Genomic DNA, 14,589 nt, shown 5'->3' with positions numbered 1-14,589 from the left:
AGAAACCATATTTACCTTATGAATAGATGAAATGTAAGGGGAAAACAGTAAGATATAATATCGGTAATAATTTAATAGGGTTATAAACATTGTTTTAAATTAAAAGAGTGTAATTAAGTTAAAATGCAATTTTAGAAAGAGTTGTGCACTAGCTATTAAATAATAGATTTTTTTAATTCATGTATTTTATTTGAATAATGAAGGCCGGGATGGAAGAGCGTTCAGCCTATGTCCAAGATCATGAGTTCGATCCTGTCGGCTGAAAACTTTCTGTGTACAAAATGGTTACTGAAGCATGCTAAATCTGTCAGGGTCATAAGTCCTCCAAGTTCTCATAACAAATCAATACCTCTGGGGGCACTGGATCGGATACAGACCATGCTCTGGTTCAGGTCAAAATTATGATCTGCGGATGGGTGAATGGTGTGTGAATGTGTCCTTCATGTAAAATGGGCTGGGACATATGTGTGTGGTAGAAATCGAATTTGTGGCCATAGATGGCACCACTGAAAAAAAGAAGCGAACCCCTCTGCCTTAAAAATAGGCTTGTTAGTATTTGACAAATGGCATAAGACAACAACATTTGAATAATGAAGGCAATAGTGTTGGTTATTTGGAGCTAAGAAAACATCTTGGAAAAATTCAACTCTTAAAGTTTATTCTCTTATATTGGTGGGCAAAACAGATTTAAAAGATTGGTGACTTACTTAAATATTTTTAAAAAGTATCATTAAAGGAAAAAATAAAACTTTTGTGTACTTACATACAAACCACCTTTATAAGGATCATGCATACAAGTTTTTTGCAACAGCCAATTCCAATCAGCTCTACCATATTTCCAATCCCGCTTGCAGCCTCTAATAGATTTATCTCTTATATCAGTAGCACTTATTAATGCATTACCCATTGACAATCGATCCACAAATGTCAGTTGTTTGAATCCTAACATAGAAAAAAAAAGCTTAACAAATAATTTAATTTAACAATCGTTTATTTACATACATAAGAATTTTGTTTTCCATATTTTAATTATAAAAGTATTTAGTTTTACTTTTACGTAAAATGATGCAATTATTCTAAAGATATTGTTTCTAGAAACTAGACATTTTAAGTGAAATTTTTCCGCCTACAAAATTTTTCTCTTTAGCTACAATACATCTTTTCACATTTTTACTATATAAGTAACAATGTATTTTAATTTTTAAATTTAAAATGCATTAGGGAGATGTTAAATACTTCTATCACTAAAGATAGAAATTTTATTTTATTTTAAAACCAGCTTTAACAACCGAGTCAATTCTGAGTTTACCACTATCAATAACAAGCTTAAACCCTTCCCGTCCCCGTAAGGGGGCATCCGGGGGATTTTACTACTATCAATGTTCAACTCTGTAGCCTTGTAATTTTGAGCCCAACCCAGAAGACAAGAGAGCTCCTGGATCAAGCATTGGGACAAACTAGCTTTGGTGGAGAACTTTTGGATGGAACTTGTAATTTCTCAGTTACATCCATAATGGTGATATCAGGCCCTTGAATTGTAAGACTTACATCGTTTATGTGGTTAAAAATATCTGAAAGGTAAGCCAATTTATATGTAAAATCTTTTTTTGTTTTTTAAGTTTTCGAAGATTGGGTTATCTTTTTCTTCTAGAAAAAGTGATACATCTGTAAAGCTGAAAAGATCAATGTTATTTAAATATTATTGATCCAAACCTTTTAAAAATTAGGAGTAGTCGGCGGACCCCCAAAATATGACCCATGAACCCCAAAGAGGTCCATGAACCACAGATTAAGAAACCCTGGTTTAGAAAGAAATTGCTGCAAATCGAGAATGTCAAAAAAAGAGGATTAATCAAGCGCAAGATTTATTGTATATATTGCAAAAAAGTATATATTCATTTATATATTGCAAAAAAAAATTTAGATTTTAAAAACTAACTGGTGTTTAAAATATTTTAAGAATGAGAAATATTTTAGAAAATACTCTTACAAATATCTTAAGTTTAGTAATAACTTTAGATAATATGCCTACTTAAAAGTTTCATCATAAGTTTAACTGTGTTTGCATTAACAAGAAGAGTTAAAACAATAACTCCAGAAACTTGCACTAAAATCTGAAAGAAAGTGTAATCAAAGAATGTTATAAAACAAAAGAAAATTGAAGAAAATATATAAACATAAAAAAAAAACATTTTTATTTTAATCACAAGAACTTTAAGCAAAATGAAAATTTTTTGCACAAAATTATAAAATTTGTTTATTTAAAGATAATTCCATGCAAAACATAACTTTTAGTAAATATTTAAAACTTTTCATTATTTTATTTAATAATAGTCAAAAAAAAATTATGGAATGTAAGAAATACAATTTATTACATCATTTTAAAGCATTTAATTTTACAAGGCAAAATCGAAAATTTGAGCGAAATTGGATGAATAGTTCCTGAAAAATTGAATTTTAAGAAAGTCGTATATTTAAAATTTTATTTCTCAGAAACTATTCAACCGATTTCGCTCAAAGTTTGTATTCTACCAAATAAAATTAAAAATTACCTAAATAAGTGTATTAACATTTTTTTTAAATAATCATTTATTTACCTTTTAGAATAAAGTTTTAATAACAAAATTAAAAAAGAGTTGTATAGAATATTTTGTAAAATATTGAAGACTCTATGTTGCAATCTAAAGTCAAAAAGTTTAAATGTATCATTCAGTCTTTCCACTTTAGGGTATTTACTGTTTAATAAAAAGGTCACAAAGATTTTAATGTTACCTTGCTAGCATTCTCAGATTCGGGAAATTCAGGATCAAAAGCAACCAATAAAGCTAATGTTAGGCAAAAGCCACTACGCAGTCCACTCCAAGCAAGAATAATACTTTCTTGGTATGTCAAGCTATATCCTGTCCAATACAAAATTGGATAAAAAATAATAACCATGAGAAACCTGAAATATTGCCCAAAATTAAAATCTGGGAAAAATATATCTTCTTTTGCTAAACAGTTTCTTAATCAGAGTGGGTAGCAAAATTATTCAACAAAAAATAAGCACCTTTTAAGCACTCAAAAAATATTTTTAAGCACTTTTGGAAAGTTTTTGACAATTGACGGTTTTATCTTGTTTTAACCATCATGTCAAAAAAATATACCTTTCGGCATTGTTTTTGACAATTGTCAAAAATCATGAAATTTTGAATCATGTAAAACGAATGGCATTTTCATACGCTATGGACTGACAATATGCCGAAATAGAATAGGGTTGAATTAATTATGAAAACGTTAAATAGAACAAAGTGAACTGAGTCTTTTTGCATGATTCAAAGCAAAAATCAACATAGTAAAAGAAAAATCTCATTTTAAAATAGGGAAAATTAAGCATTTTTTAAAAACACCCAATGAAAAAAGCAACTTTAAGGGCTTTTAAAAAACGAAAATCGAAGATAAGCACCTTTAAGCACGTTTTAAAAACGCTACGCACCCTGCTAATATAGTAGAACCTTACATTTTATATGGCATCTTTAATTGTGAATGATTGACAAGGGAAAATAACAAATGCGACTAAACATAAAACATCAAATATTGACTTGAATGAAGAGTAATGGACTCGATAATTATTTAATTAACAATAAGTGTAAAAAAATTTTATTAAAGCAAAAGGTTAAAACATTATGTTATTAAAATATCTCTATAGAATGAATAAAAATTATTTCTCTCATAAACAAGACTTTGGGACATTGACAAAGAGATATAGTCAGAGTGTGCTTGATTTCTTTTCATTTCAGAACACAGTTTACAATAAGTTAAAAATGATAAAAGATAAACAGAATTAACTAACCTTATGATGTTTATCCCAAAATATGTAATCAAAATAAATATTGTATCCCAGAGGTCATGATATTCTGCTACATAAACACTAATTATTACTCCAGCAAAGACAAAAATCAAAGTATTGGCAAAAATATTCAATATTTTCCAGTAACTAAAACATAAGGAAAAAAAAGAAGAAATATAAAAAAATCATATATTAAGCAAAATATGTATAAGGAAATGAACAAATGAAACATAAACAACTGTTTAGTACATTAGATCGCCAATGAAAACATTTGACTGTGCAGTATATATAGCAGAGCAAGCTTGTATAATATAAAACTTAATGTACAGTGCACAAGAAAAAAAAGACCACCCGAATAACTTTCGATCTAATGATCGGATTTTCACGTTCTATGACTCAAACTTAACGGTTCAAAAGGGTGACCTTAAATATGCTAGCTACTTAGTGCGGACGATATTTTAAGATATGAAATCAGACACAAAAATGTACTTTCTTTGAATAAACATACTTTTTTTGTTGATGGATTCTGATTGCTGTCCCTCAAAATAGAAGGGGTAGCTGAAATCTAGAAAATATGGTTCCAATAGTTTGGTCAGGAGTACAGTCCAAAATTCAAACTCCTTGAAGCTATTTTTAAGTTATCCTTAAGTAATTTTTACGTTTTACCTATTTTCCCATATCTCAAAAGCTTTTTAAGCGAATCGAAAAATTTTTGCACACAACTATAAAATTTGTTTAAATAAATATAATAATAACTTTGAATAACTTTAAGTAAATATTTAGTATTTTTTATCATTTTATTCGATAATAATTGAAAAAAGTTTGAACTATAAGGAGTAAATTTTTTTTATACGATTTTAAAGAAAGTAATTTTACATGGCAAAATATAAAATTTAAGCGTAATTGGTCAAACAGTTTCTGAGAATCAAATTTTTAAAATACGACTTTTTTACAGTAAAAAAATACAGTAATATTTAAAATTATGAAGAAAAATTACTAACCAAAGATTTTGTAACAGAAGTACAGGTCAAAACATCAAGCAAAAAAAGAACAAAAACTAAAAGGGCATACCATTATTTTACACTCAATAGATATGGTTATTTATTGCTGGTCTAAAGGACCATTGATTATTATTTTATGGTGGTCCCAATGCAATTCTGGTAGTCTACCTCAGATTAATAGAACACGGCTATTTTTGGGTCCCTGAATGTGATACATTTGATAATAGTAGAATATAAAGTGATCATGGACATCCTTGAATTAAATAAAGAGGGAGTGGTAAGATATTACACACGATTTCATGCAGTAGCTTAAACAAGGTGCATAGCCAGATTTTTCCGCAAAAAATAAGAAACTTTTAAGTACTTTTTAAGCACTCAAAAAATATTTTTTAACACTTTCCAAAAAATAAATCATAATTAGGATCTGTACAGTAATAAAAAAAAAATTCTATCGTTAAAATTTCTTAATTTAAAAACATAAAATCAATAAAATACAAAAACAATACATAATAATGATAAAATAACTAGCTTCTGATAAATATTACAGAGAAAATAATAAAAATCATGCATTTTTTGTTATTTAGAACGACAATCGACACGACAAAGAAAAAAAATCTGTTTTTAAAAGATAGAAAATTAAGCACTTTTTACAAACTCCGAATAAAAAAAGCACCTTTAATGGCTTTTAAAAAAGTAAATCGAAAATAAGCACCTTTAAGCACTTTTTAAAAACGCTACGCACCCTGTTGTTCCCACCTAATTAAACACCCATGCAATAGAAAATATTTTTTTTACTAAAAAAATTTTTTCAGCTCTTGCAACATAATTGTTATTTTTGTCTCCAAATGAAAAGACTTGTTACAATAGCGATCAGCAGCAAGAACTAAGGTTAAACTTCACTGGGAAAAATATTTTTTTACATAAAATAGTACTAAATATACTCACATTTGAATTAAATTTTCACTCTCAGGACTGATGGACATCTTGTTGGCACTAAGGGTCATGCCAAAAAGTAGCACTGCCAGTACAGAAGAAACACCAAAAGCATATTCAGCAACAAAATAAGTTATGTATGCCATAATAAGAGTCATAGACATCTCAGAAACAGGACTGATGTATACACACTGTAACATTCGATCACTAATTTTACCAAAAAAATAACCTATTAATGGTGCTCCAATACTGGTCTTGATGAAGTCCCAAATTATTTCTGCAACTAAAATTGTACAACTATTTTATTCTTCATAAAAATAAAAAAATAAATAAGCACATACATTTGGTCTATGTGTACATTTAGTACATATAACGATTCTTAAGATCTACGAGTTGGAAAAACATGGAATATGAAAACTTATTCTGAACAATCAAAGGTGGACCAGGATGAAAGAAATTAAATCTAAGTGGTCCACCAGAACCTAAATCAACAATTGAGGATATACATGCTTGCAAAAAGGAATATTATTAGAATATTAAATAAATGAAAGAATAATTCCTTCAAAAAAATTAAGCAAAAATTTCAGATAAATAATTTTTCTCTCTCTTGATCATATCAATTTTTTATTTCTTTTAGTAGCATACAGTAGGTTTATAATTTATAGTTACATTTACTTGAATACTAAGAACATTAGTTTGGGCGACCTTTGTGCTAAAATACAAACTAAGGTAGACAACGTTAAAGAGCACAAAAATATTATTAAAAGCAGACAGCTGTTTCGGATGCTCAAAGGGCAACCTTCATCAGTGCATCTGTTGTACTGATGAAGGTTGCCCTTTCAGCATCCGAAACAGCTGTCTGCTTTTAATAATATTTTTGTGCTCTTTAACGTTGTCTACCTTAGTTTGTAAGAAGAGTATTACTTTAGAAATAAACTTTGAGCGGAAAAATTATATTTTATTCTATAACCGCCGTTGAACAGTTGACCCTATTTTTAATTTACAACTACTACTAATGTTCATTTTTGTAGCCTTGTACTTTCGAACCCAATTCAGAAGACAAGGAAACTCCTGAATCAAGTATTAGGGGAAATTTGCCTTCATGGAGGACTTTTTGATGGAACTAACCAACAATTGCATTACATGAAGAGGAAAAACGTGAAAACCTCCCACGGTCAGCTTGAAGACAAGAGGACTCGAATCCATGATCCGTCTACTACTGAGAGTATGTCTGTTCGTCAGCACTATGGTCAATGTGAGCCGGGTGTGGGATTCATATGGACCAGACATCACTGGGATTCAAGTTTTGGTCACATCCTTAGCCACCATGGCTCTGGACCAATCATATTGTCGAGGGACCAGGAAGCCAATGTTTATTCATAATTCATTATTATCAGTAAGCCATTGTCACAGTTAATTGAATTTCATTAAATAGCGTAAGTTAATTTACATATTTAATATTGCTTCTTGAAATAGTAAGATTATATGTTAACATGAAAAAATAAGTCATTAGTTGCAGAACAAGAGATAATCATGTGCTCGTTTTTTTTTTCTCCATAAATTTTGTGCACAATGAAGGAAAAATAAAATATTTGAAATTATGAAAAGAAAACTTTTAATTTTTATTTTAATTTGAATGTTCAAGAACTTTCAAATAAAAATTTTTAACGAAAATAAGTCTTCACTTATTCTTTTCAAAAGAGCATCAAATTATCATTTAAAAATAATTTCCTCTTACTTTTAAAGGAACATTGCTCTTTTAGTACCTTTATAGATCAGTAAATTATAATTTATAATAAAAATTTGGTAGCACAGTAAATTTTTAAAACACGATGAAGAAATACCTAAATAATTAATCTTAAGTACAAAATTGGAGAAAATATACGATATTCTACTTACTGTTCATTTTTCCAGGAGAAATTATTTGGTACGATAGTTTTTCATAAAGTAAAATTGAAATACCATCATTCAACAAACTCTCACTTTCAACTAGCATTATGAATGAATGGGGCATTCCTATAAAAAAAACATTAAACTTAATCTACGATTTAATTTAGTTTTAAAAATTGTATTTTATTTAAAATTATAAGGGGAAAAAACCAAACACTTTAATAAGTTTTGATCTAATGATCAGATTGTCATATACTAAGATCCAATCTTAATGTTTCAAGGGGTTAACCTTAAATATGTAAATTTGAGCAAAGTACATTTTTAAATTACAAAATCAGATATAAAAATAAATAAATAAATAAAAAACCTTATTTCTCTGTATGAACATACCAATTTTTTGTCATGTTCAATTTAATCCTCAATGTATCGGGGGAAAGCAGAAATCTGTTTTCAATAGTTAAGTTTGGTACCCTTAATGCATCTACTTTATGCTATTTTTTTCAAATCACTGAAACTGTTTAAACGAACCAAAGTTAAAAAAACGCACACAATTAAAAAATTTGTTTATACAAAATTTATTACATCAAAAATAAAAGTGTTACTTTCATAATGGTAAAAATAATATGTTGAATTAAAAGGTAAACAAATTGTACATAATTCTAAACTATTGTATGCAAATCTGTAATATCGAACAATAGTTTGAAATCGACAACATTTGTTAACTACAAATTTGAAAAATTCCACTAACTTCAATTGTTAATGGCTGTATTGACTGTACTATTTACAATTGTAAAAAGTAATTATTTTCAACAGTTTATTCTTACATGATTTTACGCTCTGTTAGAGGGGATTCTGGGTGATAATCAACCGCTCTAGGCTTATGGAAGTTCTTTGAAGGGCCATCTTTGTCATGGAGCTATTGTTGCTCTGGCCAAAAATGAAATTTCAAGAGGTGATTCTTCTAAACTATGAAATTTTAAAAAGAGCCGAGAGGGCTAAGGGGATAGTGTGTTCACCTTTCAATGAAGTGTATTTGGTTCGAATCCCAGCGATGGCTGGTTGATACAAATTCTGCACCCGGCTGACATAAAATATCCTCGGTGGTAGACAGCTCAACAGTTAGAGTTGCTTTGCGGTCAGGCTAACCGTCATTTTCCTCTCCATGTAACGCAAATGCGGCTTAATTCCATCAAAACGTCCTCCACGAAGACAAATTTCTCTCAATACTTCCAATCCAAAAGTTCCCTTGTTTTCTGGATTAGGTTCAAAATTACAAGGTGACGGCATTGAACAATAGCAGTCAAAAACCCAAAAATTCATTTGGCTTTTCAACTACGGTTTTAAAATAAAAAAGCATCGAAATAAAATTTGAAAAAAGTTAGATATTTATAATTTTCCTGCTCATAACTTTAATTCATTGAGTTCAATTTACTTGCTTTAAATTAATGGCGTAAAAATGTGCATAGTTGACAATAAAAAAAAATTTACGCTATTACATTAACTAATAAAAAAATTATAAGTAATACTAAAAGACTTTAATTTACACATAATTATCTTAAGATATACGAGTTCTATAATTGTGTGAAAAATTTCTTTGATTTGCTGAAACAGTTTCAAAGCTATAACTGAATATGAAAAAAATAAAATTAACAGAAAGATGTCAAAACTTTCATCTACATTCCTGACTAAAATAATTGGGAAAATATTTTCGAAATTGCCTCTTCTCACCATATTTTAAAAGTCAAAAATCGAAAACTGAAAAAAAATTTAGAGTAAACACATTTTTTAGTCTGATTTTTTAACTTAAAATATTATGTGAACAAATCAATAGGAATATTTAAAGTTGGCCCATTAAATCATTGATTACCATTAGTATGTGAAAATCTGGTCATTAGATCAAAAGTTATAAAAGTATTCTATTTTTAATTTATGGCACTGGATAGGACTTTGAAATATTAAAATTATTGCTTTTTTAACTCTATGCTACAAAATTAATGCAATTTTTTTTTAAATTAAAATGTTGAATATAACTGAAAGTTTAAAATTTCCTTAAGGTTTCTTACAGTAGAACATATAAGCTAAATGCAGACATTCATTCTGGCTCTATACATATCTTTGTAACTTTAGAAGAAAACACAAACCATACTTTCTTTTTATGACCAAAATGACAGTGTTTCTAGGGTTCATATGTACAAATCACAATATGTCAAATAAAAATTTTATTTTCATAATAGTGAGCTTGTATTTTATATGCATTAAAAAAGTTATAGCTGTTTTAAAGACAAAAGTGTAATACTATTACATAGCCTACTTTTTTGAACTTTTTTGTATTTTTTAGCCTGTCTTCTATTGATGTCTGAGTAGTTTTAACTAAAAACAAACTAATTTCTTTCTAATGTGATGAAATAATGTAAAGGATCTGGCGAACTTAATAAATTTTTTTATCTCAATGTTCATATTTTAATCAATCTTCATTTTATCATGTTATAAAAATTTAATCACAAATATAAAATTTTTTAAAAAATTAACACTTATATAATACAATGATTACAACTTATTTTTTTTTAAATTATCCACTACATGCTGTACTCGTAAGTTGAAAAAAAATCATCAAAATTTGATGCCATTTTGATTTTTTTAAACTACAAGAATGTAGTTTTTGTTGCACATAGGATTTTTAAAAAATATTTTTTTTTTTACAAAATTACAGTGTTTTGAAAAAACAATTTAAAAAATGACATAAAATAAGCTAAGTTTTCATGTTATACTCAAAAGCAGTTAAACCAATTAAAAATCCTTAAGCGCAAACAAAACTATATTTCGTATGAACATCACGTCAAAATTGAAGTAAATCAGTTGAAAATTGAGTTAGTTAGAGATATCGCAAGTAAGAGAAACATAATTGTGTTTTGAATAAATTGCATTTTAAGTTTTGTGATCAATAATCCAACTAAATATGTACAATTTTGCAACTAACTATAATGCATCAATACCAGGTCTATAAGATGCTTCTTCTTCATCATTTTCAGCAATCTCAAGTGCTAGTACATAGCTTTTTTTCTTGTCAATCTACCCTCATATGTTTTCAAAGTAACAGCTGAAATTCTGCAGTCATTTTCATTTTGATTACCTATATTTTCTGTTTACCTATATTCTGGGCCTACATTTATTGCTAATAGTTCCAAAACTATCAATAATCTTTGCAATCTTCATTATAAAATATTACAGCTAAATAAGTTGCGATTTCAACTATTTATATAGAAAGCAGATTGTAATTCTGTTTCTTACACAATTTAAACAAACTATTTCAATAAAATTGTTAAAATGAAAGTATCTAACTAAAATGTTTCGATAGGAGTGAGCAAATATATTAATCAACTAAACATACAAGTTCACATGCGCCACACTTAGCATATTAACTATAACCTTTACCAAAATCAATATTTTGGTACAAGAATCTTAAAAGGTAAACTAAAAAAACTAACAAAAACTAAACTAAAAAAAAAAAAAAAAAAATGCTTTTTTTTTACTTATTTTTTTAAACTTTTACTGATTTTCCCCTTTAAGTATTTAAATAATCATAAAAGAATTAAGAAATAAAGTAAATAACATTAATTTTAAATTTCTTATTAATTTTCTAACGGATATTTTTTAAATTAAAACAAACTTTGAATATGCACTTACGCATTTCATGCAAGAGATCAACAACAGCCACAGGATCACTTGCACTCACGATTGAACCAAATAGAAAAGAAGTAAGCCAACTCCAATTATAATAGGAAAGAGTATATTTTGCAAAAACACCATTCAAAACAGAACAGAATACTGAAATTTTAAAAAAAATATTAACAACATATTTATATACTGTGGTGATACATATGCTTTAAGCGATGTAGTTAATTCTTCCAGGTCAAAATGTTGAAATATTCTTAAATTAGCTTTGGATAATTGAAAATGCTCTACCTATATTTTACCCTATAGCAAGTTTAACCACTAATACTGTAATACATTGATGAGCAACCTATGCGCCCCCCCCCCCAACCAAAAATAGCATGTCATTGAGCTAGTATAAATACAAAAAAATATTTTTTAAAAATATACATCATCATTAGCTTATATATCATTCAATATGAAGATAAACTTTTGAATTTCAATTTTTAAAAAAATACTACGTAGGTTCAAAATGAAAATTAATACATTTTCTGACCAATTTAGAAAATCATTAAGTAGCCTCCCTCTATATATAAATACCTTTTTAACACATTATAATTTACAATTAGAAATATGTTATTTTGATGCAAAGGTTGAAAGAGATGAAGACAAAAATAAATAAATAGATTCACGAAGAAAATTAAATTTAACAAATAGTATTAAAGTTAAAATTTAAAAAAGAAACTAAATTGATCTTAGAGAAAAAATTTACTGTATATTTTCTATTTCAATAACTTTCAGGTAAAATGCAAAATGTACCAATTAAGCGTACAACCAACTAAACATTTTTCAAATTTTGTGGTCTATCAAAACTTTTTAAAAAATAATAAAATAGAAGAAAAACTTTCAAAATAAAAGTTTCACTTTGGCACAAAGGAAATAATATAATTGTACAATATGATAAGCACATAAATTAAAATAAATTTTACCTGTTCCTGGAATGGCAACCACTAAAGATTGAGGTAAAGCTTTTTTAAACATGTGTGGATTCATATTAAATGAGGATTCAAAAACTAGAAATGGCAGGAACAGAAGCATTATGTCACTGGGGTTCATTCTCGCCACAAGTGTAAAACTATGTATAAACTTGCTGTATAAATCCAAGAGTCCTATGCAAGCTCCAAATATGAAACAGCTCACAGTATAAGGAAAATTAAATTTCTTGGAACCAAAGTCAATAATTACTGTTAAAAAATACATAAACATTAAATATAATTATACATGTTTATATACATAACACATTTTTTAAAACGCATGAAAAAAACAATGTAACACATCTATTATTAAACTGAAGTTTATTCTAAAGTTTTACAACCTTTAATTGTGGAAATTAAAGAAAAGAAATTGATACTATATTGATGAGACAATGTTTACTATTTATTCAACATAATAACTCGACAGGACCAACAGATAAAATCAACTAACTTTTCTTGGTTTATTTTCAACAAAGTAGACATATAACTTTAGCAGCACCATCTATTATAAATATTTTGCCTGCCATATGAAGGCTAATTTAAGAACTTAAAAAGTATAACTAATTATTGATAAAATTATATATTTTTAATTATTTATAGACACAAAGAAACTTGGTACTTCAAACATTATTAATTTTTTTTTTTTTTTTTTTTTTTGTGTGTCATTTACTTTAAAATTTGCAATTTGAATAGATAGAAATCATTTCAAAATGTAATACTACATTAACTGGTAAACTTCATCTTCAAATTAGAAATTTAAACATTGTGAGAAAAATGAATTTGTGTTTGTAAGCCCATTTATTGGTTACATTTAATGATTTTTCAGAACATAAGTACAGAATTATTAAAAAAATTAGCTAACAAATCATTTTTAAAAAAAGTCGATAAATTACTGTAATAAATATATAGACTTATGATAAATTTAATAAGATTACATACTTCCAGCAAATAAACAACACATGATGAATTGTACACTTCTAGCTCCAGACAAATACTCTTCAGAAAAAAAACTAGAGCTGTTAAAAGTTTTATTCTCAGCAACTGAGTAGCTCATATTAGTTTCATTACCCATTAAAGCAAGAGCCGAATTTTGCTAAACCTAAAAATAACAAAAAAAATCTTAATACTATAGGTGAATTTAGTACATAATAGAAACATAAAGGAAAATAAATACATAAATAGAGATTAAACTTTTATGTTTTATAAAATCTATTTTTGAAAAGGAGTCAAACTTAAAAAATATAGGCAGCAAATAATATTGGCATAATAAGGTGAGAATATTTCCTTTATATTTATTACCTATAATTTTTCTCAAAATTAACATATATTTTTTTTATTTAACTACAAGTACAAGAACTAGTCAGTGGCTCTTGGCTGCTGTAGTTCGCGGAATAAGGATCCAGGTATGGAATTGTCTCAAAAATCTAATATTTTCCACATTTTTTTAATTAATTTCTTTTGTTAAAAAACAATTAAGGTACACTGTGAACTAATCATAGATAATTAATACATCATTAAAAAGTTAAATAATAAACTGCATTGTAAATAGAAAGCAAATAACTATTTTTAAGGAAAATGATAAAACGAATATTTATTTCTTATCCAAAAACTACATCTTTAGACTCAGTTTCTGATATTGAATTCAATTATTTTTGAGGAAAACAAACATGAATACCAAAATAGAGTAAAAGACAATATTTTAAATTGAAAATTTAAGAAACAAACTATATTTTATGAAAGGAGTGAGTTAGTGAGCCTCTTCATGGGCATTTTTAAATCAAATACCACTGTTCTTAAATCTATAAAAATAAAAATGAATAATTATTTTTATCATGTTTCTAAAAATTATTATCAAAAATTATTTTGGAATATTAAGCTTTAATTACGTTCTAACTTAAATATAGTTTAATTTATAAAATAAGAGTCTTTTATTTATTTATACACATCAAAAATTTGCAGTATTTTTAAGTACCAAAAACAGAAGGTAGAAATCAAAAAGAGAACTTGGTTATCCGCAAAATAAACTTAAAGTCTCGAAAAAAACCGCGCGACTGTATGGTTTTTTAAATAGACATCTGCCTTCTATTTTTCATTACGCGAATATTCGAAACGGGATCACTAAATTTATTCCGAAGAAAAAGTTTAATATTTTGAACATCGGTTTTTTGACTTGCCATTTTTTTTTTCTTTAAAAGTTACACAAAATTATTTTACTAACTAGCAATAATAAACTCTTAGAAACTAATAAATT

General features: G+C 27.3%; 1 protein-coding gene across 11 annotated transcripts in view; it reads right to left on the bottom strand.

Moving 5' to 3' along the window:
* LOC107447246 (sperm-specific sodium:proton exchanger) overlaps positions 1 to 14,409 on the bottom strand; it is a 49,435-nt gene extending 35,026 nt beyond the window's left edge. For 7 of the 11 annotated variants that reach the window (XR_015433691.1, XR_015433690.1, XM_087163716.1 and 4 more), the window contains exons 1-10: positions 14,311 to 14,409; positions 13,278 to 13,437; positions 12,294 to 12,548; positions 11,338 to 11,478; positions 7,663 to 7,779; positions 5,776 to 6,046; positions 3,833 to 3,976; positions 2,773 to 2,944; positions 2,033 to 2,114; positions 764 to 942 (exon numbers count right to left, since the gene is read on the bottom strand). Coding sequence is in view for 9 of the 11 variants with exons in the window: in XM_087163716.1 (XP_087019842.1) it covers positions 764 to 942; positions 2,033 to 2,114; positions 2,773 to 2,944; positions 3,833 to 3,976; positions 5,776 to 6,046; positions 7,663 to 7,779; positions 11,338 to 11,478; positions 12,294 to 12,548; positions 13,278 to 13,410 (1,494 nt within the window). In the remaining 2 variants the exon portion in view is untranslated. Of the gene's footprint in view, positions 1 to 763; positions 943 to 2,032; positions 2,115 to 2,772; positions 2,945 to 3,832; positions 3,977 to 5,775; positions 6,047 to 7,662; positions 7,780 to 11,337; positions 11,479 to 12,293; positions 12,549 to 13,277; positions 13,438 to 14,063; positions 14,163 to 14,224 lie in introns of those variants that run through there. The other 4 variants (XM_087163717.1, XM_087163713.1, XM_087163714.1 and 1 more) reach the window with 4 other exon arrangements.
* Between the last annotated feature and the right edge of the window lie 180 nt (positions 14,410 to 14,589).

Source organism: Parasteatoda tepidariorum, chromosome 5 (genome assembly GCF_982258835.1).
Source record: "Parasteatoda tepidariorum strain Cologne lab strain chromosome 5, Ptep-v5.0, whole genome shotgun sequence".
NCBI classification, from domain to species: domain Eukaryota; kingdom Metazoa; phylum Arthropoda; class Arachnida; order Araneae; family Theridiidae; genus Parasteatoda; species Parasteatoda tepidariorum.
Note: the sequence above shows the minus strand (reverse complement) of the source record. Positions and strands in the feature narration are given on the sequence as shown.